General features: G+C 35.9%; 4 protein-coding genes and 1 long non-coding RNA gene across 9 annotated transcripts in view; 2 read left to right on the forward strand and 3 right to left on the reverse strand.

Moving 5' to 3' along the window:
- Positions 1-5,148: 5,148 nt before the first annotated feature.
- LOC104801841 (protein BROTHER of FT and TFL 1) lies at positions 5,149-6,257 on the forward strand. The gene is made up of 4 exons (XM_010525227.1): positions 5,149-5,389; positions 5,505-5,566; positions 5,708-5,748; positions 5,862-6,257. Exons 1-4 carry the CDS (start codon positions 5,189-5,191, stop codon positions 6,083-6,085), a joined length of 528 nt encoding a protein of 175 aa, XP_010523529.1. The 5' UTR covers positions 5,149-5,188; the 3' UTR covers positions 6,086-6,257.
- Positions 6,258-10,360: 4,103 nt separating this feature from the next.
- Positions 10,361-13,130, reverse strand: LOC109115970 (homeobox-leucine zipper protein ROC5-like). 2 transcript variants are annotated; one of them, XM_010525243.1, is made up of 7 exons: positions 13,040-13,130; positions 12,352-12,903; positions 12,155-12,229; positions 11,631-11,840; positions 11,361-11,505; positions 11,235-11,284; positions 10,361-10,829 (listed from the first exon to the last, which is right to left on the reverse strand). In XM_010525243.1, exons 2-7 carry the CDS (start codon positions 12,895-12,897, stop codon positions 10,434-10,436), a joined length of 1,422 nt encoding a protein of 473 aa, XP_010523545.1. In that variant the 5' UTR covers positions 12,898-12,903; positions 13,040-13,130; the 3' UTR covers positions 10,361-10,433. The 2 variants fall into 2 exon arrangements, with proteins under 2 accessions (XP_010523545.1, XP_010523539.1); XM_010525237.2 differs by having other exon boundaries at positions 10,920-11,284; positions 13,040-13,124.
- Positions 13,131-17,097: 3,967 nt separating this feature from the next.
- Positions 17,098-18,674, forward strand: LOC104801873. Of its 3 annotated transcripts, none has more exons than XR_769945.2 (4): positions 17,098-17,144; positions 17,962-18,146; positions 18,254-18,315; positions 18,412-18,674. It is a non-coding gene; the product is annotated as an uncharacterized LOC104801873 (long non-coding RNA). The 3 variants fall into 3 exon arrangements; XR_769946.2 differs by having other exon boundaries at positions 17,143-17,160; XR_769944.2 differs by lacking the exon at positions 17,098-17,144 and having other exon boundaries at positions 17,151-18,146.
- Positions 18,675-22,037: 3,363 nt separating this feature from the next.
- On the reverse strand, positions 22,038-22,776 carry LOC109116201 (putative B3 domain-containing protein At1g78640). The gene has a single exon (XM_019201246.1). It carries the CDS (start codon positions 22,672-22,674, stop codon positions 22,060-22,062), a length of 615 nt encoding a protein of 204 aa, XP_019056791.1. The 5' UTR covers positions 22,675-22,776; the 3' UTR covers positions 22,038-22,059.
- An 884-nt stretch (positions 22,777-23,660) lies between these two features.
- LOC104801851 (homeobox-leucine zipper protein ROC5) overlaps positions 23,661-23,862 on the reverse strand; it is a 6,359-nt gene continuing 6,157 nt past the window's right edge. The window contains exon 8 of one of the 2 annotated variants that reach the window (XM_010525246.1): positions 23,661-23,859. In XM_010525246.1, coding sequence (XP_010523548.1) covers positions 23,819-23,859 — 41 coding nt within the window. In that variant the 3' untranslated portion in view covers positions 23,661-23,818. The remainder of the gene's footprint in view (positions 23,860-23,862) is intronic. The other variant, XM_010525251.2, reaches the window with a different exon arrangement.

Consider the following 23,862-nt stretch of genomic DNA (forward strand, 5'->3'; position numbering starts at 1 on the left):
TGGAATTTCAGTGAATTAGACTGACAAGAATTTTGAAGTCCTAGCTTTTCGTTCGATACAAAAAAGTGAAGTATGTAGGGGGGGGGAGTGAGAGTAGGGAAGTAAGGCACGCAACTCACGTGACATAGACCGTCGTTATAAACTTCGTAACCGTTATTTAATTATTTATTTATTAATTCCTATTTTTTAACATTTCTTTTCCTTTGCTATATTGTTTTCATGAGTAAAACATACGTTAATTGTTTCAGGAGAGGCCAATCTTTATGTTCTTTAGTTTTTAATTATACCAATATTTACCTTTTTTAAGATATTTAAAAAAAAAAAGATTGAATACAGTATGCAAATATATAGATGATATTTTAAAAAATGTTCTAACAGGAAAAAGATTTATCATGAGAGAGGGAATCTCTGACAAATATCAGAATCAATGTACTAGGATGAAACCTGTGGGGCCAATTCGAAAATACTCAAAACTTTGGAGGTCAAATTGTGATTTCCAGAAAGTGGGAAATCCGAAAAGGCTATTATTGAACCAACAACCCCTGCAATAAATAAAACTAATAGAGGTATCTGTGTCTCCATTTAATTTAAGTTTATTGGGACAAAAACAACAAAATACCTTAAATTAATTGACATCTCATCCCAAAAAAACGGTTTTAATTCTTTAAAGTAATATTGTTATTTTTAATAAATATACATATATTTATATATAAGACTAAAAAGAGGAGGAGGAGAAGAAAGGAGGTCAGAAGAGAGGATGGTCCCAAAGACGGCATAAAAAAACAAAATATACTGAAAAAGAAACATAATACCTCCACATCATTTTTCCTTTCTAGGAATATTTACAATATTGCCCTTTTGGGGGTTTTCTGTTTCATTTTTTTTTTTGATATATTGGGGACACCCGTGACTACCTACCCTTACAAACGGAGATGAACTGACCACCATCCTCGTCTAACAGTCCCCATGGACCTCAGTCCGTCGGACCTGGTCACCAGACGCGTCTAACGCTCGGATCGTAGTTGGACTTAGGCGTCTGCGGGTCAAACTCCAAGCCCACGCGCACGAGCCTGCAACACACGCGTAAGAGATAAATCAACCCGTTATAACAGACTGGCAGGCGAACAGGTCAAAGGAAGTGAGACGGCGAAGAATCAAACTCCCCACCTCATAGGTACTCCCCATGCTCACTACCACCTGACCTGGGGGCGAACCCCCTTTTCTGTTTCATTTTTCATGACGCATCTATATATATATATATATATATATATACTTCCCCACCCATTCAAGAAAATTATCATTTTTTAAAAAACACAAAAACTATAAAAATTACCAATTCAAAGATTTACGCCTTTTGAGCTGTGTGTGTTGAAGACGTTAAGAATTGCGAAAAGCTAAAAATGGAAAGTTTCTTGAAGTTGGTGAACCACAGTGCTCCTCTATTTTCTTCTATATTTGTTCAATTTTGCAATATTTTCCCCGCCTTTTCCCTCGAGATTTTAAATAAATAATCAAATTATTAAAAAACAAATTCGCATTAATGATTTACTTGTTAATCCTCTATTTTCTCGAAGAAGTGGGGTATTTTTTTTATATAATGAAATTAAATTGCATATGGACATTCTATTTGTGTTGGACACCCAAAACAACATCGCTCCAAAAAAAAAACGTGCAAATAACAAAAAGGATTTGTAATTGAGACTTCGGGCTTTCAACGAAGGGTGTTAAGTTTGGGCTTTGAAGGCCCAAATATATTGGATTTTATAAATTTGAACTTTTGGGCCTGGCCCGTTTTTAATTTTCCATTTATTTTGATCCGTTATTTTACTCGGTAATCTCTTTTTTTTTTTTTCGAACACAGGCGCACGCGCACACAACGCTCTAATTAAAAAAAATGTTGGTAAAAGAACAGAAATATTAATGTATATGTATTCATGTAATTCGATTTTATAAATTAAGCAACAACTGAAATAATCTAAATAAAATCAATATATACAAATCGGTACAAATCTAAATCATATCGGATTATATTTAAAAAAAAAATCCGGTTTTCTATTCTTGAATCGAAATTTGAAATAATATTTCGAAAATTTTCTTGATAATTATCGGAAGTCAGGGATTATTCAAATACTATCAAAATGGATTCTTCTCTTCATCTCTCTTTCTATATATATGAATTGAGAAATAAGAGATAAAATTAAATAAATAAATAAAAATGAGAAATAAGATGGTCGTACACTTGGACAACCTTTTATGCTATTTATATTTGATGCTATTTTAAAGCCAAAATCATCCAATGGAATAATAGTATAAGCCCACCACCCCTTTGTCTCCCTGTCCTATCATTAATCTATATTTATTATTGCGAAAATAAAATATATTTTATCTATACATAACGACAAAAATAAACCTGAACTGAAATTCCGAAGCACAAGAAATTAATCATGATTTAATATTTGTCCACTTAAAACCAAAAATTGCCATTTTGTCAAACATGTATTTTGAAAGTACAATTCATAGAAAATCATGTGAAGTAAAAAAAAATGGACATCAATAGTTGCCTTGAAAGTTTAAAATACAATAATTTTTTTTTAAAAAAAAATATTGTTGAACAATATATCATATGTTTTGAGATGTTATAAATCTCAAGTAAATTAAAAAAATCGGCCATGTGACAAGACAATATATAAACATCGTTTTAATTTTGTGATAATAAATCTATCATGTGGAAGTCACCAATTCAGTTGGAAAATAACAAGTCTCCTTGACATTGTGGATTCGATTTCTTTTGAAGTATGAGTTTCTTTAGAATCGGACAATTTTAGATGGTTTACATGTTTCGAGTGATTTGTCAGCTATTACACGGAACTGGAGGGTTTAGTGTCCGAGATGTTGTCCGATCCGCGGAATTGACCGGTGTTCGGTCCGAAAGGTTGCGGGAAAGTTACCAAAAAAAAAATCTGTCGGATAACATCTTTCAAAGAAAAATTCTCATCAAGACACTATAATACGATTTGTTGGCAACAAGTATTTTTTGACAACTCATCGACAAAAAAATATTCATATTTTTTTCACAAGGTATTTTTTTTTGTTTTTTCACTAGATATTTTTGCTCGATATATATATATATATATATATTTCGAATAATGGGGGATTCATTTACGCAAAAAAAAAAACAGATACAAAGCTTTTAGGGGAAGGAAGAAGAATACATTCCCATTCTTTTTTTTTCATTTTTTTTTAATTTAAACAAAAATTTGATTCATGAAAAATTGTCAATCATAATTCAACACGTGTCACTTTGCTTTGCAATTAATTTAGTAGCCTATGTATGAGCTTCTTTCGAATCCATCTTCGTGTGAGTTTTCTTCCCTCACATTGGCCTTTTTTTTTCTAATTTTATTTTATTCAGAAAATGAATTTTCCCGATATAGAAAGGTCACACCTGGAAGAAGAAATAAGATTCTTTTCCCTAAACAAAATGAATTAAATATTTTCCCACTGATTTTTTAAATATAAATTAACTGTTAACCCTAACCAAGTAAATTAAGAGAGTTTTGAGAGTTAATGTTGTAAGATTTATAAATTTGAGTTTAAATGGATTGGATTGTTGAGTTTATTAAATGAATAATTTTTTATTTATAGACAAAGTATTCAATGAAGTTCAAATTTGAATTTATTAAATATAAGATTTTTTAAATTTAGTGGTTAAAGAAGTTGTATATCAAAATCATTATTTTCTGGGGATTCATACCTCAAACTCGGCCTCAAAGATTTGAGATTATTTGTTTAAAAAATTAAATTTAAGTTTATGGAAACGAAAAGACTCAACATTTGACTTGGCAAAAGTAATATTCTTCGCCCAATAAAATCGTCGACGTGTTAGATTCTGTAATGATATTATTGTATAATTATTATTTCCATCTTTTTTTATTTTGTAAAAATAAAAAATTTCTTGTTCTATAAACATATCGATCACGATCTCTCAAATCAAACAAAATTACATTATTTTGTAAAACGTTAGGAACGTCAAATTATCCGTAGATCCGATAATAGACCGAATTATATAAATTAAAATTAATTTATATTTTTTTATACCGCTCAGAAAATAAATTTACGGATTGATCTATATTCTAAGAACAATATAAAACAAATACTGTACTGTAACTTAAAAAAAAAAACCAACTAAAAGCATCTCATTATTTCTCTAAAATGGGAATCAAAGAATACAAAAATTCAAACCAAATAAATAAATAGCTAAAAATTAATGAGAAAATAAAAAAAAATCAAAATCAAGTAAATGTACAGTGAATTGTGGAATTGTAATATGCCCAAATTTAGAAGACACGTATCTATAATGATTGTCCAGTTGTGTTGCGCCACGTGGACATTAGATTCCATGCCCTTTCTTCTTCCATGCAAATGCAAATCAAACCTTCTTTATTTTTATCTATTGGAATCTTCACATGGTTCTTTTTTTTTAGCATCACCTTTTGTTCATCTCTCATCTTAATATATTCAGTAACACGTGTATGGATACACACACACACACACACATATATATATATATATATATATATATATATCAAAATATATACATATAGACTGAACCTTTATTGGTGATTTTGATTATAATGGGTTTTATTTTGTTGCATTGGTGTCCTAAGTATTCCATTGAATATATGAATATCCAACCGAGTGAGTTAGAAAAATTGTTCCGAGTTTTCCGAAAGTATGTCGTAGTTTTTTTTTTTTTTTTTTTTTTTTTTGGTAAAATGGTTCATAGTTGATTGTATATGTTATCACACCAACTTATAATAATGATAAAAACGATTAAACATATTGAATATAACATATACGAATACACCATATAGGAGTGTTTTTGAAAACTACAGAAATACATGAATATTTATAGAATTACACACGTTAGGTTAAACGTTAGATTAAAAACCCTAAGTACACTAATATCTACAATATTACATGTATATATATATATATATATATATATATATATATCATAGTTTAGTGTGGGGTTAACCTACGAAAAAAGAGAATCTATATGTTTTCCCTTCCATATCCTTTTGGTTTTGGCTATAAAAAGCTCCCACATTTCTCATTTTCTTAGGCATTCGAGAGAGAATTGAAGCCGAAAACAACAAAAGGGCTCTTTGAGTTGGCGTGGTGGGGAATGTCGAGGGAAATAGAGCCGCTTGTAGTAGGGAGAGTGGTTGGAGATGTAATAGAGAGGTTCAATCCAAGCGTGACGATGAGAGTCACTTATAACCTCGACAAGCAAGTCGCCAATGGCCACGAGCTCATGCCTTCTTCTTTTATCTATAAGCCTCGCGTCGAGATTGGCGGTGACGATATGCGATCTTTTTATACCTTAGTAAGTCGCCTACCTACATCCATTCATTCATCGCATATATAAGCTATCTATCTATCTATGTTATCAAGAACTAATAAAAGTGTACTGATCGATACATCGAAAATTCTGTTTTCAGATAATGGTAGACCCCGATGCTCCGAGCCCTAGTGATCCATATCTACGAGAATACCTGCATTGGTATGCACGTCACATAATCGTAACGTGTTTTCTACTTTTTATCATTCATCATCGACGTATAAACTCACAATAATATCAAACAAAATCAAACAAAACGGCATGTAAATGTAAACTAACAAACATCATAATTTACGATTTCAGGATGGTGACAGATATTCCAGGGACAACAGACGCTTCTTTCGGTACGATCGATATATACTTATAATAAATCTCATCATACAATAACAAAAAAAAAACATTCAAAAGATGGATATTTTAATTAAGACAAAAAGTTACTAATTAAAACTAAGAATGTGGAAAGAGATAGTGAGCTATGAGACACCGAAGCCGGTGGTGGGGATACATAGGTATGTGTTCGTATTGTTCAGACAGATGAGAGGAAGACAGACAGTGAAGCTGCCGCCGCCTTCGAGGCAGTGTTTCAACACACGTGGCTTCTGTGCTTACTTCGGTCTCGGCCTTCCCGTTGCGGCTGTCTACTTCAACGCTCAGAGGGAAACTGCCCCTCGTCGTAGATAGTTTGGCTTGTCTACCTATATCAAAAATATTATTCTTGTCTCTTAAATACACGAATCATCATCGTTATCGATCTATCTATCTGTATTTTCTATATATGTCTAGGTAAGAATGATATGGAAGTATCTATTTGAGTGATTACGTATTGATTTCCATAGCCGAAAATATACGCATATACGGGTTTTCTTGTTATGTTTTGTGGTATGTACTATGTAGTTTTAGCAATCTAACTATCATGCGTGAGTTTTTCTCTTCAAGAAATATACATACGGAAATTCCTCTCCTGTCTTTTTGAAAAGAAAAAAGGAAAAAGGAAGATGAAACCACGCACCGAGACATTGATTATTCTGTCTGTAAGGAGTTGTTGGATCAGATCTTCTCATTCGGAACACTCTGGTCGGAAGGCGGAATCAATGAGACTCACTAAGCCTCTTATTTTAAAAAAATCAAGCGTTTGTCTCTGAGTTGCACTGGTGCTCTCTGCTAGTCTTGACCCCTTCTTCCCTAGTCTTGACCCTTCTATCTTCTCCTGCTCTGCTCTGTTGACGCGATCCATTATCTTTGGGGAGACACAACTCTTCTGCTTCAGTCGTTGTTTCTGTTTCTCGGATCTCCAAGTTCGGACATGGCCCTCCGTTGCTGGTGCAGATGGGAATGGCGACTGAGGGGAACAGGCCTACATGTGATCGGACAGAAACATATCTGACGAGATAGAAGAAAACCCGAGTCTTGCTTTAGCTCTGTTGTTGTGTTGTGTCGGTCGTGTCTCGTGTGTGAAGCATGCACCACATTGGTAGGAACTGAAGTATCATCGATAGAAAAACGGGTACATCTATGGATCAACGTAGATGATATTTGATGATCCACTTTAGATCCATGATTACCTTGCTATGGTTTTGTAGTTGGCAAGAAGAAATGGAGGAATGGTGATAATATCGGAGTTGGGCGAAAGCAACGGTAGCCGTCTACAAAGAAACATTCTAAATGCAAAAGCTTTTTCTATTTCAGAAACATCAGCCATAATCAATATATATTACAATAGAATTCAGCCATCGCAGTTCAATGAAACGGAGGATCTGCGAAGAAACAGATGCAAAATGGATATGATCATGCGTCAAACTTCGCCTCTTGAAATCTAAGGACCTTACATGAATGAAAAAGAGTTCTTTTTCTTACCCGACAACATTTCAGATTACAACCACATGCCGTATAGTGTCCCCTATCTGAGACACTGTCCTCTCTTATCATCTTCGGGTCAATCCGAATCAATGAATTTGTTCAATCCTTTCTTTGTAAAGAGAAACACTCACACTGCAATGGAAGGGTAGTAGCAGAGTTTGCACAACCTCCCAATGCCCTAATCTGCAAGCTTCCATCAACGCCGTCAATAATTCCCCGAATTCAGAATCCGCACCGCTCTCAAGCAACAACGAGAAATATCAAAGAAATACTCTGATTGAGCATCGGAAGACACGAAATTCTCCGCAATGGGGACGACGAAAGTGAAAGAGTCGGAAAGGGAAAAAGGGGAAAGGAACCTCGCTATGGCCTTTGGCGGCGGCGATATTCAACGGAGAATTGCAATCAAGCAGCATCTTCGCCTCCACCATCACTCACCGTCGACCGACACCAATCCCTCATGCTAGTATTAAGAAATGTTCGCTGCACGAGGGAGAGAGAGAAATGGGGAACTCGTTCGAGCTTTCGGCTTCCGGTGAGGGATTGGTGTCGGTCGACGGTGAGTGATGGTGGAGGCGAAGATGCTGCTTGATTGCAATTCTCCGTTGAATATCGCCGCCGCCAAAGGCCATAGCGAGGTTCCTTTCCCCTTTTTCCCTTTCCGACTCTTTCACTTTCGTCGTCCCCATTGCGGAGAATTTCGTGTCTTCCGATGCTCAATCAGAGTATTTCTTTGATATTTCTCGTTGTTGCTTGAGAGCGGTGCGGATTCTGAATTCGGGGAATTATTGACGGCGTTGATGGAAGCTTGCAGATTAGGGCATTGGGAGGTTGTGCAAACTCTGCTACTACCCTTCCATTGCAGTGTGAGTGTTTCTCTTTACAAAGAAAGGATTGAACAAATTCATTGATTCGGATTGACCCGAAGATGATAAGAGAGGACAGTGTCTCAGATAGGGGACACTATACGGCATGTGGTTGTAATCTGAAATGTTGTCGGGTAAGAAAAAGAACTCTTTTTCATTCATGTAAGGTCCTTAGATTTCAAGAGGCGAAGTTTGACGCATGATCATATCCATTTTGCATCTGTTTCTTCGCAGATCCTCCGTTTCATTGAACTGCGATGGCTGAATTCTATTGTAATATATATTGATTATGGCTGATGTTTCTGAAATAGAAAAAGCTTTTGCATTTAGAATGTTTCTTTGTAGACGGCTACCGTTGCTTTCGCCCAACTCCGATATTATCACCATTCCTCCATTTCTTCTTGCCAACTACAAAACCATAGCAAGGTAATCATGGATCTAAAGTGGATCATCAAATATCATCTACGTTGATCCATAGATGTACCCGTTTTTCTATCGATGATACTTCAGTTCCTACCAATGTGGTGCATGCTTCACACACGAGACACGACCGACACAACACAACAACAGAGCTAAAGCAAGACTCGGGTTTTCTTCTATCTCGTCAGATATGTTTCTGTCCGATCACATGTAGGCCTGTTCCCCTCAGTCGCCATTCCCATCTGCACCAGCAACGGAGGGCCATGTCCGAACTTGGAGATCCGAGAAACAGAAACAACGACTGAAGCAGAAGAGTTGTGTCTCCCCAAAGATAATGGATCGCGTCAACAGAGCAGAGCAGGAGAAGATAGAAGGGTCAAGACTAGGGAAGAAGGGGTCAAGACTAGCAGAGAGCACCAGTGCAACTCAGAGACAAACGCTTGATTTTTTTAAAATAAGAGGCTTAGTGAGTCTCATTGATTCCGCCTTCCGACCAGAGTGTTCCGAATGAGAAGATCTGATCCAACAACTCCTTACAGACAGAATAATCAATGTCTCGGTGCGTGGTTTCATCTTCCTTTTTCCTTTTTTCTTTTCAAAAAGACAGGAGAGGAATTTCCGTATGTATATTTCTTGAAGAGAAAAACTCACGCATGATAGTTAGATTGCTAAAACTACATAGTACATACCACAAAACATAACAAGAAAATGTTGAAATAAAAGAAAAAAAAACTCGGTAAAATTAAAAAAAAAAAAAAAAAAAAAAAGGAAACTCTCTCTCCGATGGGAGAGAATTAACGGTAATTCCATTTTTTAAAATAAAAAAGGAAACATGGCAGGGTAACGCTCTTATTGGGCAGAAACCAATGGTGGGTTTTTTTCATCTTCTTTTGGGCCTTTAGGGCTCGGCCCATTTAATGAGTTGCAGAAATTTGACAGAATTTATTTGGGTAAATGACTAATAATATATATAATCACAAAAATTGGGTTTTCAGGGTAATTAATGCATTGGGATAGGAACTCCCAGTTCTTTACCACATACAGATTTTTTTATTAATTCCTATAAAAATACATTAATTTTATATATAAAAAAACTCTAAATTTCTATACACCGTTAATTCTGTAACGAATTTAAAAAAATAAAAAGAAAACTAAAAATGAAAATTGTATATATCTGTGTATGTGTATTTATATATTTGAATGTTTTAAACTTTTCTTTTTCTTTTTACATGGACGGATCTATTTATGTAATAAGGTCACATGCCCCATATAATTAATTAAAATTAGTTAATTTCTTCATAAACTTTATAAATTTTCAAATAAAATTGATAAATGCCTCTAATAAAATTCAGTTTATCCTTATAAAATTATACATATATTACTATTGTCCCACTTATAAAAAATTATGGGTCAGCCACTATACATATGTATATATAAAACATATATATACGTAAATATAGACACATATATACATACACGCATATTTATATATATACACATATACATGTTTATATATATATAATATATGTATATGTATATATGTGTATAAGTATATATGTATTGTACTTATATGGATATAATATATATATATATATAAATATGTTTGCATTATAAAATGTATTTAAAATATACCTTCAAGAAAATAGAAGATTAACAAGTTCAAATAATTGATTTAATTTCAGAATGCTCAAGATTAGCAGAGATAAGCAGTTGGAACGACAACATAAGACACAACATTACTTTAACAAAAAATTATATATATAATTTTTTAAATTGTTCTCTATTTAATACAAAATAAGCATAAACACATGTATTCACAAACACATTAAATGATCTATTGATATACGAAGATTTAAAAAACAAAACATAAAATTAAAAGTGAAATTTCAGCGGAGGCCTAAGTTCACCGGGAGAGCATTTCTCAGCTTGCCGAGTGCCGAGGAGACCATCTCCTCGACGGCGTTGACCATCTCATCGGAGACGCCGCCAGTCAACGCCGCATCGCCGGCAACCATCTGAAACCCTGCCGTCACGACGCACCACTCGTCTCCGCCGCTCCGGGAACTTCCGGCCTCCGCCTCCGCCTCCGCCGTGCCCACCTGACAACCCGGCATTATCGTGAATCCCGACGGGAGAAGGTCACAGCCGGAATATTCCTCACCGTGTGTGGCAGCGATGGCGGCCGCTTCCAGGTCCACGGCGGAGTGGATCACCATCGTCGCCGACGCCTCGTGGTATGTTTCTTGGAGCACATACTTCTCGTTTGCTCCACTAGAATTGCCCTGCAGTACGTTAATCTCCGGTTATCTCACAGAACAGGTTCAGTTTGGTTTGAATTCGATTAAACCGGATTGGTAAAGAATTTGACGTACCCGGACGCGGAAGATGGACACGTGGTTTCCCGGATTAGGCCCTTTGGAAACCCGAACCCTTTCTTCGATTTCTCCGCTGTGGCGCATATGGTCCCATAGGTCCATATTTCGCGCATCGCACAGCAAACCGAATATTACATCCGGTTTAGCTTGCATCCGAACCAAGCCGGATGCGCTAAGCAGGACGCATGGGTTTCCTCTGTCCTGGGTTTCTCGGCTGAATACTCTGATGTTATGGTCCAACAACCGGTCTGTACCGACTGGTTTCCAGTTTTGTCCGGTTATCCCGCATACTCCGGCACAAAATACGCTAACCATTCGCCGAGATAGGTTAACCAAGTTGCGTTTAGCGAGTGGGCTCAATTCTGCAACACACCCAGCGTTAGATCAGCAAGAACCGGTCAAGATCAAACCAGAAGAAAACCGGAATTTTTTTTTTACCTCTTATCGTCGAGGAGCTAAAGCCGCTGCGTTGTAGAGCGGCTAACCATCTGTGAGCCCCGAAGCCTAAGCCGGTTCTGAGATATGACCTGAACCGGGTTACAACCGCGTCCTCTTTATAGCCCCAGTGCTCTACAACGGTCACCTGCATGTGCAAATCAATCATGTCAAAATTGGTAAAGCAATTAATGTATGGAATCTTCTTGTTTTGGTTAGGCAATTAATGCGGTCAAAACCGACATTAAACACATTAGGATATGCATTAAATACCTTTGAGAAGTCATTGGCTAAGCGTTGAATAACGTATCCAGAAGGAAATCTGATGAATGCTGGCCGTGGATTCGGGTGATGTAACCTGAGACAGGGCGAGACATCGGCCACGACCCATGTGTTCCGGTCCATTTGCTTGACGCATCTCAGTAACTTCACCTCCCGGGTCGAGACCAACGGTGAAACAACCGGCATAAATTCCACTTTTACCTACGAAACAGAAACAAACCTTACATGGAAATTCCGTACAAATCATATGATTTTTTTTTTGATAAATAGGATGGTTCATCGGGTATATATCTACCCTAAACTCGGATCATTTGTATATTTAACCATTTTGGTCCAGAAATTAAATCTCTCCCTACCAGTGGTATCAAACCCAGAACTTTGAGGATGACTTTGTCACCTCTCAATAACTGGATCACCAATTGTTGGGTTACAAATTATATTATATTAGTTAGAATTATTTTATTATGGGTAACATTAATCACAAAAAATAAAATAAAAATGAATTCAACATATACCACTTGAAGAATCCTGTTTCTTGCTTCGATTGAGGAACTTGCAATCATCGATGGAAAAATCTCGACCCAACGGCTCTAAAAAAACACAGAAAAAAAAACATAACCAAAGCCACAATATAACATAACTTGTAACACAAGAAAGACCACATCCATTTTTTTTTATAAAATTTAAGTGTATTAAAAATCAAAACCATTACCGGATTCGCAAAATTTCTCAAAAGGGACGGAGCATCAATAGCCACAAGCCCTGTCGCACGTGACGCCTCGTGAACGAATTCCTCCACGTTGATTTGCTCGCAAGGCAAGAAACGCGTGTAATACATTTCTAGGTTTAGGGTTTCGCTCCCTCCATCTCCGTCTCTGCTCCACGCCGGCTCCTCGGCCCTCGCCAAACGGGTCACCTCGTTCGCAGAATCAGTGGCTAGAGCCAACACATCGATCCACCGTGCAGTCATGGCCAAGGAAGAAGAAGAGGAGGAGGAGGAGTCACCGTGGTTGGTCGAGACCTGGTTGGGGGACCACGACAAGTGGCAAGCCGTTAATCGTTGCATCCGCTTGATTTCGGCACGGATCATCTGGTTCTCGTGCCGAAGCTGTTCTTCCATCATCGCCACGTCGGGTTGGACCGCAGGTCTGTTGCATGAGCTGCAAGGGGGACACAACATCGTTTGTCGAAGGGTTGTGTTCTCAGCCCTAAGTGCTGCATTTTCTTGCTCGAGAAACAACCTTATTTGCCTGTTCATTTTGATCTGAACCGTCATAGACCAAAAAAAAAATATCAAAAGAATATCTGGTAAGGTGAAATTTATGAATAATTATTTTCTCTGATTTCAAAGTTTGTAAAAAGATTACAATCATATATATTAACATTGGTTAGGGTTTTACCTGAAAATTTCTTGGATGGATGATATTACAATTACTTCTTCCGCTTTATGTTAAGTATTCCTTCGCCTGTAAATCTTACTTAGCTTGTCTGAAACTTTCAGGGGGTAAAAACCAGAACGATGTCGATTTTTTTTTCAATTGTTGTAGAAATCATTTTCTGAATCTAATTTAAATAGGCAATTTTATAAAGATATTTATTTAAAAAAAAAAGACTAGAATACAATAAAAATTAATGAGAATTTATTACAACAATTTGAACCGAGATTCGCCATGAATATAAAATAAAGTATTTAACAACTTCAAACTTTGTTTTCATCGAAATATTTTTAAAATATAAATAATTTTGTATTTATCAGATACGTAAATTGAGCGTGTGTGAGAAAATAAAAATAATAGTAAATTATATAATAAGATTTATAAAGAAAATGTATATTAATATTTATAAATAAATTTATAAATTAAAATATTTATAATATAAATAAATTTATAATTATATATTGATATATGTTAAATAAAAAAAATGAAGGTTTACCTTAAAAACTATTTTTTACATGTAAAATTTAATCTTTATAATTTCTTTTCAAATTTGATTTAAATAACAAATTTTGTTTAATGTTATTTTTGTAAAAATGAATAAAACTACATTAATAGAAATTTATTAAAGTGGGTTCAGACTAGATTTCTCACTATTCAACTTAGAATAAATTTATAATATTTTTTAAAATGTATAGTTTCTATATATATAATATAAATTTGACAACTTTAAACAACAACGTAATAGTTATTTGATAAATAATAAAAAAAATATCTACAAAAATTTAAATTGATATATAAATAACAATTTTAAACAATAATAAATGAATAGAAAAAGATTAATAAAAATTTATTACTAATGAGTTCGTAATAGTTCTATCTTTGTTTTCGTCAAATTTTTTAAAACCAAATATAAATATAATTAAAATATTTATTAATTTTATAAATTATCGTATAAATAATTTATAGAATAATATACATTCAAAATCTTTTAATATGCTAAAAATCCAAAAACTAATTCATAATTTAAAAATATTGTAATAATATTTATTTTTTCTCTAAAAAATTTTAAAGAACAAATTATATTCAAAAACTAATTTATAAAATATTGATAAATAGTACACTTCGAAAAAAATTTCGTTTGAGATATTTTTTTTATACATTTAATGTACCTAGTTGAACAATCGTAGAATTATATCTATAAATTCTATGAAATGCAAACTATATTTCTTATTTATCAAACTGCGAAATTTTCTACTACAACCAATTTTATTTAATAATACATGAAATCTTTAATAAAAAATAGTTTAAAGGGAGCAAGATTACCTCAATAAAATTCTTCAAACTTAAAGAACTGAGGATTGATCAAGTAGAAAAGAATTGAGATAGAAATAAAAGATTATGATAAGATGACCGTATAGAGAAATATATACAGTATTTATAAATAAAATTGATAGAATTGTTTATAATGATCTAAATAATTTTATTATTATTATTATTATTACATATTGTCGATAATATGGTATAAAATTAATCTACCGGCGCTACAAAATTTAATAAACTTCCAAATTAAATTTGCGGTATTTGAAACCGTAAAATTGATAATAAATTTATATTTGACGTGATATACGTTCAAAAACACGTGTCAACAATACAAACAGATATGTAAACTCATAACTCGAAGAACGCCTTTGATTCAATCTATATCTTATGGTTGGTTTATAATTGTGTTCAACTTCTATAATAAATGTACTCTAGACTCATCTATAATGAGTAAAGGATACGCGATACCTAGGGATGACCATTTCGGGTTTCGATTCGAGTTCGGTTATTTCGATTATAGAAAAACTATAACCATTCGGTTTTTACGTAAACTTTGGTTCAGTTTCGGTAAAAAACTCATTTTTTCAAAGAAAATCGTCGGTTTTTTCGGTTCGGTTTCGGTTTTTCGGGTTTAAAGAAATCATAACCGTTCGGTTTTGATGTCGGGTTCGGTTCGGTTATTCGGTTAATAACCGAAATGGCCACCCCTAGCAATACCTACGCGTACCCGAGATTTTTAGGCCAATTTCGAGTTTAGAATGCTAGAGTTTTTTTTTTTGTTGTTGTTGTTGCCAAGAATATTCGCTCTCAATCTCGTGATGGTTTGACATCCAAGTTTAGAGTATCCGAGAGATATGGTGTGGTGGTTTGGGTATCCACGGGATATTCGGTCGATGAGGGACGACTGATGAGGTCGTAACAGAGCTGAGTTACGCATCCGAACTCGTTCTTATGGTGACTCGAGCTCCCGAATGTCAACAACCCGTAAAACCTACAAACTCGGCATCGCGTCTAACCCTAATAATAAATCGTGGGCTAAACGAATCTGTCTATACGGGCCACGAGTCAACCCGTAGACTTGAAAACCCTAAAACCGAGTCGTCTCTTGTCTCACGTGCGAGTCATGTGATCTAACTATCATTCATATTGATTTTGGCTTCCATTCTAGTTTCCAACCGACAATGTATTGGTTTTGTTTAGGGTCATCAAGTAATTGGTATATATGGAAATAATTTTAACTTTATTAACTTAAATAATCAAATTGCAAATCTCACGTAATTACTATTAGTGAGAAGAGTGCGTCAAATTTGGAATACTATTTATTGGCCTCCTTTCCGAGTTATATAAATCATGTACAAATTTATAAAAAATAATGAAATTTTTTATTACAAAAAAATGGATTAGGTTTTGTATTATGTGAGTTGATTTACAACTGAGTTCAAACCCAAGTGTGGGAATGGGTATTCACCTGGACTTCTCCGATCCTGTGGGAGATATAATCGAGTCCGGTGAATTTACGGATTATAAAAAAATGTATATTATCCGCCACATAATCAAATTTGGAGATGAGGAAATGGATGGGAAATGTCTTTTTCTCGTTGTCCCTCCCTTAGGGCCATCTTATTGTCACGACATCTTTATGCCGCAAAGTAATTCCAAATTGTTTCAAATAATTAAACAGAAAAATTGTTTCAAATAATCGACACCACATATTTCTGATTGCATGTGTATGTCTGTGTGTGTATATATATAACATAATCACAGATATAATGTAAGTCACGAAAAATAGAAATATAGGCTTTGAATGGAGATAGATGTCTTTTATTTTGGATTTTTGGTTTTAGTTTTTGAATTTTGGTTTTTAGTTTTTGGTTTTTGACTTTTGGATTTTATAATATTTGAAAACTCAAAAAAAGTAGCTTTTGTTTTTTCATTGATTTTTTCACTAAAATGACTTTCCAAGTTTTTAGGATAAGTAATTTTATAAAAATTTGAATATTGTTTTTTTTTGTTTTTGGATTCTAAAAACTCCAAAAACTTCTACCATTCAAGGCCATAATCGAAATAATATAAGAAATTCGTTGTTTTTCCCTTTTTTGTATTTAATTTAATTTCGAGAAATCCATAAGCATTTCAAAAAATGGAAAAAAAAACCCACGAAAACGTGCTTTGAGAGAACGACGCGGGAATCTAGCGCACGTCAGCTCCAGATCTAATCCACTGTACCTGAGAACACGGAAACCAAAAGATATATCCAATGCAAATGGAACACGTGTAAAAGCAAGTAAACGTGTACACGTGGAGCAGTTTGTGGGGAGAGCCCACTTTCTCTCCCACCCTCGGCAATGCATTTACCCAACTCACCCACTCTCCCCCTCTAAAATCCCGTTTTCACTCCGTATCCAAAAAAAATAGTAAGAGACAGAGCGGCAGCGATTCAGAGCTATGCCGGCGACCGATGATCTGGAGAGCCGGATTCCGGCAAAGAACAGAGGGATCGGAAGCGAAAGCGCGGGAGTGATCCACGGCGGGCCACCTTCGGTGGCGGTGGCACCGTCGTATGTAGTGGACGAGGAGGCGGAGATGCAGTGGACGTCGTGGCTTGTGCCGATGTTCGTGGTGGCGAATATTTCGGTCTTCATCGTGGTGATGTACGTCAACAACTGCCCGAAGCACGCTAAGTCCCACCGTCTCGACGGGGACCGGGGGAGTTTATCGTTGGAGCCTCTTCGGGCTAATCCTCTCTTCGGTGCGTCTTCTCGCACGTACGTCTCATATGCATCTTCTTTTTTCCTGACTGAATTAGAGTGGTTTGCTCTTTTGGGACGTTTTAGGCTTCTTATTGCAGGTGATTCATGTTCTGTTCATGGTTTTTGGATTATGCGATTAGTTTTACTTGATGGGCTGGTGAATTACCTGAATTGAATATCCAGGAGTGATTGAACTCGAACTCATGAGTTCTTGAAAACCTGTGTATAACTAAGGCCATACCCATGGTGATAGTGTTGTGTGCATACATGTATGTATGTCCCTGAAATTTATGAGAAGGTGGAAGGTGGATTATTATCGAACTGTCCCCATAGACGTTTTCTTGTGGAAAATTCTGTGAATTAGCTTTCAGGAATAGTAATCCGAAATTATCAACTTTGGATTCATACCTTTTAGAAGTTTGGTATTCATGTTTGTGTATATGTATATATGCATATATCAGATCTCACCTGCCAAAGTTTCCTTGCAGGAGATTTTGATGAATGTGTGTGGATTGGTTAGGATCATTGAATTCTGATAGTTCTTAACACTGCAACTCTTAGGTCTTCTTGATTGGCTTGAAACTTAGTTCGAATCTGCCTCTGTTTTTTTCTTCTTCTGAATTTGCTTGACTGATTAGGATAGTCAGTTTCATTAGTAAATTGATTGGATCTTTCCTCCATGCATCTTTTGCGTTCTTGCTGTTGGGTATATCCAATGTTCTTCTTTTATAGATTTCCGATAATATGTCATAGTATTCCTTCCGTTTCACAAAGTGCTTTTTGAGTTCATGTGGTGGGGAATGTCGAGGGGAATAGAGCAGCTTATGGTGGGGAGAGTGGTTGGAGATGTAATAGAGAGGTTCAGCCCAAGCGTGGCGATGAGAGTCACTTATAACCTCGACAAGCATGTCGCCAATGGCCACGAGCTCATGCCTTCCTCCCTTACCCATAAGCCTCGCGTCGAGATTGGCGGAGACGATATGTGATCTTTTTATACTTTAGTACGTGCATCCATTAATTAATCGCATGTATAAGCTATATATATGTAGTTCATTATCAAGAACTAATAAAAGTGTACTAATCAATTCATCGACAATCCTGTTTCCAGATAATGGTAGACCCCGATGCTCTGAGCCTTAGTGATCCATATCTACGAGAATACCTGCATTGGTACGTACGTCAGATAATCGTAACGTGTTTTATACAATGCGTTTTCCGGATCTTTGGTCCAACTATGTCTAATCCTGCAAGGATTTGTATTCATAGTGCTTTTTCGGGGGAGGAGGAGGAGAGGAGTAGTAATAGTTGGCGGAGGCAAAGTCTAGAGAGATTGTAAAGACAAGCAAAGATGCTAAGAGAGAAGCCATTGATGGAGAACCCATCTTTTCCACAAGAGACAGGTTTTGGGTTTTGTGCTCTTTCTTTGTTCCCTTCACATCCTTTATATAGATTCTTGGATTTATCCTTTTCCCACTTTGATCCCTCGTGGTAAAAATTGCAATTTTTTATTTTACATTTTTTATTTTACATTTTTTAATTTCCTACGTTACATGTTGTAACGAATATATATATAAAAATCATACTAATTGAAATAAATAAATGAAGTTGTTGGGTGTCTGAAAATGTATTATTTTCTAGCCGTCGATGTTTGACATATGTTTATCCTTTTCCCACTTTGATCCCTCGTGGTAAAAATTGCAATTTTTTATTTTACATTTTTTATTTTACATTTTTTAATTTCCTACGTTACATGTTGTAACGAATATATATATAAAAATCATACTAATTGAAATAAATAAATGAAGTTGTTGGGTGTCTGAAAATGTATTATTTTCTAGCCGTCGATGTTTGACATATGCTGCATGTTGATAACATATCGAATCAAATCTATTGATTTTTTTTTCTTTTCATGGAAAATTATATCTAAAGTTAACATAACATTAATTTATTATTATTTGAGATAATTGATTGTATATAATCCTTATATAAACTCTTTAAATAAAACCATTGGACATAAGTCATTCAAAATACATGACTTTGAATTTTAATTTGATTTCAGCACTTAAAGATTTTTCTTCTTCTCCCATCATTCAGAAATATATTTATAAAAACTGAAAATAATATTTCAATAGATATGACTATAGTTTTGCATATTATCCATATTTCATATCTCTCCACGGGCCGGCGACTTACCTTTTACACATACATTATATATATACATATATATGAAAGATTACTTTATTTAGGTGAGATAATTTCGAATTAAACTCACAATAGTATCGAACAAAATCAAGCAAAACGGTGTATAAATGTAAACTAATAGACATCATAATTTACGATTTCAGGATGGTGACAGACATTCCAGAGACAACAGACGCTTCTTTCGGTACGATATATGTACTATGTAAATCTTATCATACAATAATAATATTAACAAAAACGTTCAAAAGATGGATCTTTTAATCAAGACAAGAAGTTACTAATTAAAACTAAGAATGTGTGTGTGTGCACGCGAGAGATAGTGAGCTACGAGACACCGAAGCCAGTGGTGGGGATACATAGGTATGTGTTCGTTTTGTTCGACAGTGAAGCTGCCGCCGCCCTCGAGGGAGTGTTTCAACACACGTGGCTTTTGTGCTTACTTCGGTCTCGGCCATCCCGTTGCGGCTGTCTACTTCAATGCTCAGAGGGAAACTGTCCCTCGTCGTAGATAGTTTGGCTTGTCTATCTATACCAAAAATATTATTCTTATCTCTGTAATACACGAATCATCATCGTTATCGATCTATCTATCTGTATTTTCTATATATGTCTAGGTAAGAATGATATGGAAGTATCTATTTGAGTGATTACGTATTGATTTCCATAGCCGAAAATATACGCATATACGGGTTTTCTTGTTATGTTTTGTGGTATGTACTATGTAGTTTTAGCAATCTAACTATCATGCGTGAGTTTTTCTCTTCAAGAAATATACATACGGAAATTCCTCTCCTGTCTTTTTGAAAAGAAAAAAGGAAAAAGGAAGATGAAACCACGCACCGAGACATTGATTATTCTGTCTGTAAGGAGTTGTTGGATCAGATCTTCTCATTCGGAACACTCTGGTCGGAAGGCGGAATCAATGAGACTCACTAAGCCTCTTATTTTAAAAAAATCAAGCGTTTGTCTCTGAGTTGCACTGGTGCTCTCTGCTAGTCTTGACCCCTTCTTCCCTAGTCTTGACCCTTCTATCTTCTCCTGCTCTGCTCTGTTGACGCGATCCATTATCTTTGGGGAGACACAACTCTTCTGCTTCAGTCGTTGTTTCTGTTTCTCGGATCTCCAAGTTCGGACATGGCCCTCCGTTGCTGGTGCAGATGGGAATGGCGACTGAGGGGAACAGGCCTACATGTGATCGGACAGAAACATATCTGACGAGATAGAAGAAAACCCGAGTCTTGCTTTAGCTCTGTTGTTGTGTTGTGTCGGTCGTGTCTCGTGTGTGAAGCATGCACCACATTGGTAGGAACTGAAGTATCATCGATAGAAAAACGGGTACATCTATGGATCAACGTAGATGATATTTGATGATCCACTTTAGATCCATGATTACCTTGCTATGGTTTTGTAGTTGGCAAGAAGAAATGGAGGAATGGTGATAATATCGGAGTTGGGCGAAAGCAACGGTAGCCGTCTACAAAGAAACATTCTAAATGCAAAAGCTTTTTCTATTTCAGAAACATCAGCCATAATCAATATATATTACAATAGAATTCAGCCATCGCAGTTCAATGAAACGGAGGATCTGCGAAGAAACAGATGCAAAATGGATATGATCATGCGTCAAACTTCGCCTCTTGAAATCTAAGGACCTTACATGAATGAAAAAGAGTTCTTTTTCTTACCCGACAACATTTTAGATTACAACCACATGCCGTATAGTGTCCCCTATCTGAGACACTGTCCTCTCTTATCATCTTCGGGTCAATCCGAATCAATGAATTTGTTCAATCCTTTCCTTGTAAAGAGAAACACCCACACTGCAATGGAAGGGTAGTAGCAGAGTTTGCACAACCTCCCAATGCCCTAATCTGCAAGCTTCCATCAACGCCGTCAATAATTCCCCGAATTCAGAATCCGCACCGCTCTCAAGCAACAACGAGAAATATCAAAGAAATACTCTGATTGAGCATCGGAAGACACGAAATTCTCCGCAATGGGGACGACGAAAGTGAAAGAGTCGGAAAGGGAAAAAGGGGAAAGGAACCTCGCTATGGCCTTTGGCGGCGGCGATATTCAACGGAGAATTGCAATCAAGCAGCATCTTCGCCTCCACCATCACTCACCGCCGACGGACACCAATCCCTCGCCGGAAGCCGAAAGCTCGAACGAGTTCCCCATTTCTCTCTCTCCCTCGTGCAGCGAACATTTCTTAATACTAGCATGCTACATTTGTCGATGAGCATATTCCGGGTTCGGTCGTGAAAAGACCGAAATGCCCCCAAGTTCTATATTATGGACTAATTCAGCACGGCGTCGTTCTCGATCTCTCCTAAACCTCTCCCCTAGACAGAAGCTTCACTCAGGACCATATCCTCGCGTGAATTAGGGCTTGAGGAAGATATTCATGAATAGTGAGTGCCATGGCTTTGTTGCATATCTCATATTTTTTTTTTCCTTTTTTATATTACCCATAAAAATCAGAAATTTTTTTGTCATTTTTCAAAATTAGATACACACTTGAATTAAATAAAAAAAATTAAATTTTGAAGTAACCCTAATATAAATCAGAGAGAAAATAAAAATCGACTTGACATTAAGTACATAAAATAACGACGAAGTTCGTAATAAACTAACAAACCGGACGAGCATGCACACTCACACTTAACCGACTAAACATAAACCGGACATAAACCGGACGAGGAATAGATTCTAATTCAGATTCTGCAGAGCATTGGCGCGAGAAAGAACGCGAAAGATCAGCCTTGAAGTATACTGATCCCAGAAGAGACCAATCTCATCTCCTTCTCTCAGATTTCTGCTGTTCACAAACTCTTTGTGCCAATTGCCGATGAACACATAGCTTCGAGTGATCCATCTCTTCAAGACAAGACGGTGCGTAAGCTCCGTGTCCAGGTCGAACACTTTGACGTAGATTCCTTGACCCTGGTCGAGCAAAGCCGATTCATGAGCCGGCAGATACGGCAGAATGTGAACCATTGCGGTCTTAGTCGGCAGAAGGAGACGGCACTGGTTTCCGACGTCGCTCTTCACGAGATGTTTCTTTATCTTCCAAGGATCCAGGAAGAGGGTTAGCTCGGTCCACACCTCTTGTGCATTTTCCACCACGCGATTCCTCGCCGGCCATGGTTTTAGGTTTCTTGCGGGGGAAGAAACCGCCGGACTGATCGTCCATGTTTTGTCCAGCAAACAAAGATCGGTGGAGGGTTCGACCTGCGGATTATCGGATTCAGAGCTCGGGCTGTTGGCAGGGAATGCATCTCGATCAAGGGTCGTTGTCAGGGACGATGCCTGAGGGATCTTCATTTTCTTGGGTGGCAAGAAAAGAGTTTTCTCGAGAATTCTTACCTGTTTCTTACCCAAGACAAGAACGCAATGGTGGCTGAGGAGAGAGAGAGAGAGAGAGAGAGGGAGGTCGCTGTGGAGATGAACAAAGGGTGACGAGTACACTGTATATATATAGGAAGTGAAAAGTCACAGCCACATGAGGAGAAAAGGGATTTGGTATTTGGTGTTTGTATTAAGAAAAAGGAAATAAATGATGAAATAAAGGAAAAAAAATCTCGGTAAACTTAAAAAAAAAAAAAAAAAAAAGGAAACTCTCTCTCCGATGGGAGAGAATTAACGGTAATTCCATTTTTTAAAATAAAAAAGGAAACATGGCAGGGTAACGCTCTTATTGGGCAGAAACCAATGGTGGGTTTTTTTCATCTTCTTTTGGGCCTTTAGGGCTCGGCCCATTTAATGAGTTGCAGAAATTTGACAGAATTTATTTGGGTAAATGACTAATAATATATATAATCACAAAAATTGGGTTTTCAGGGTAATTAATGCATTGGGATAGGAACTCCCAGTTCTTTACCACATACAGATTTTTTTATTAATTCCTATAAAAATACATTAATTTTATATATAAAAAAAACTCTAAATTTCTATACACCGTTAATTCTGTAACGAATTTAAAAAAATAAAAAGAAAACTAAAAATGAAAATTGTATATATCTGTGTATGTGTATTTATATATTTGAATGTTTTAAACTTTTCTTTTTCTTTTTACATGGACGGATCTATTTATGTAATAAGGTCACATGCCCCATATAATTAATTAAAATTAGTTAATTTCTTCATAAACTTTATAAATTTTCAAATAAAATTGATAAATGCCTCTAATAAAATTCAGTTTATCCTTATAAAATTATACATATATTACTATTGTCCCACTTATAAAAAATTATATATATAATTTTTTAAATTGTTCTCTATTTAATACAAAATAAGCATAAACACATGTATTCACAAACACATTAAATGATCTATTGATATACGAAGATTTAAAAAACAAAACATAAAATTAAAAGTGAAATTTCAGCGGAGGCCTAAGTTCACCGGGAGAGCATTTCTCAGCTTGCCGAGTGCCGAGGAGACCATCTCCTCGACGGCGTTGACCATCTCATCGGAGACGCCGCCAGTCAACGCCGCATCGCCGGCAACCCT

The sequence above is a fragment of the Tarenaya hassleriana genome, unplaced genomic scaffold, assembly GCF_000463585.1.
Source record: "Tarenaya hassleriana unplaced genomic scaffold, ASM46358v1 Cleome10, whole genome shotgun sequence".
NCBI lineage: Eukaryota > Viridiplantae > Streptophyta > Magnoliopsida > Brassicales > Cleomaceae > Tarenaya > Tarenaya hassleriana.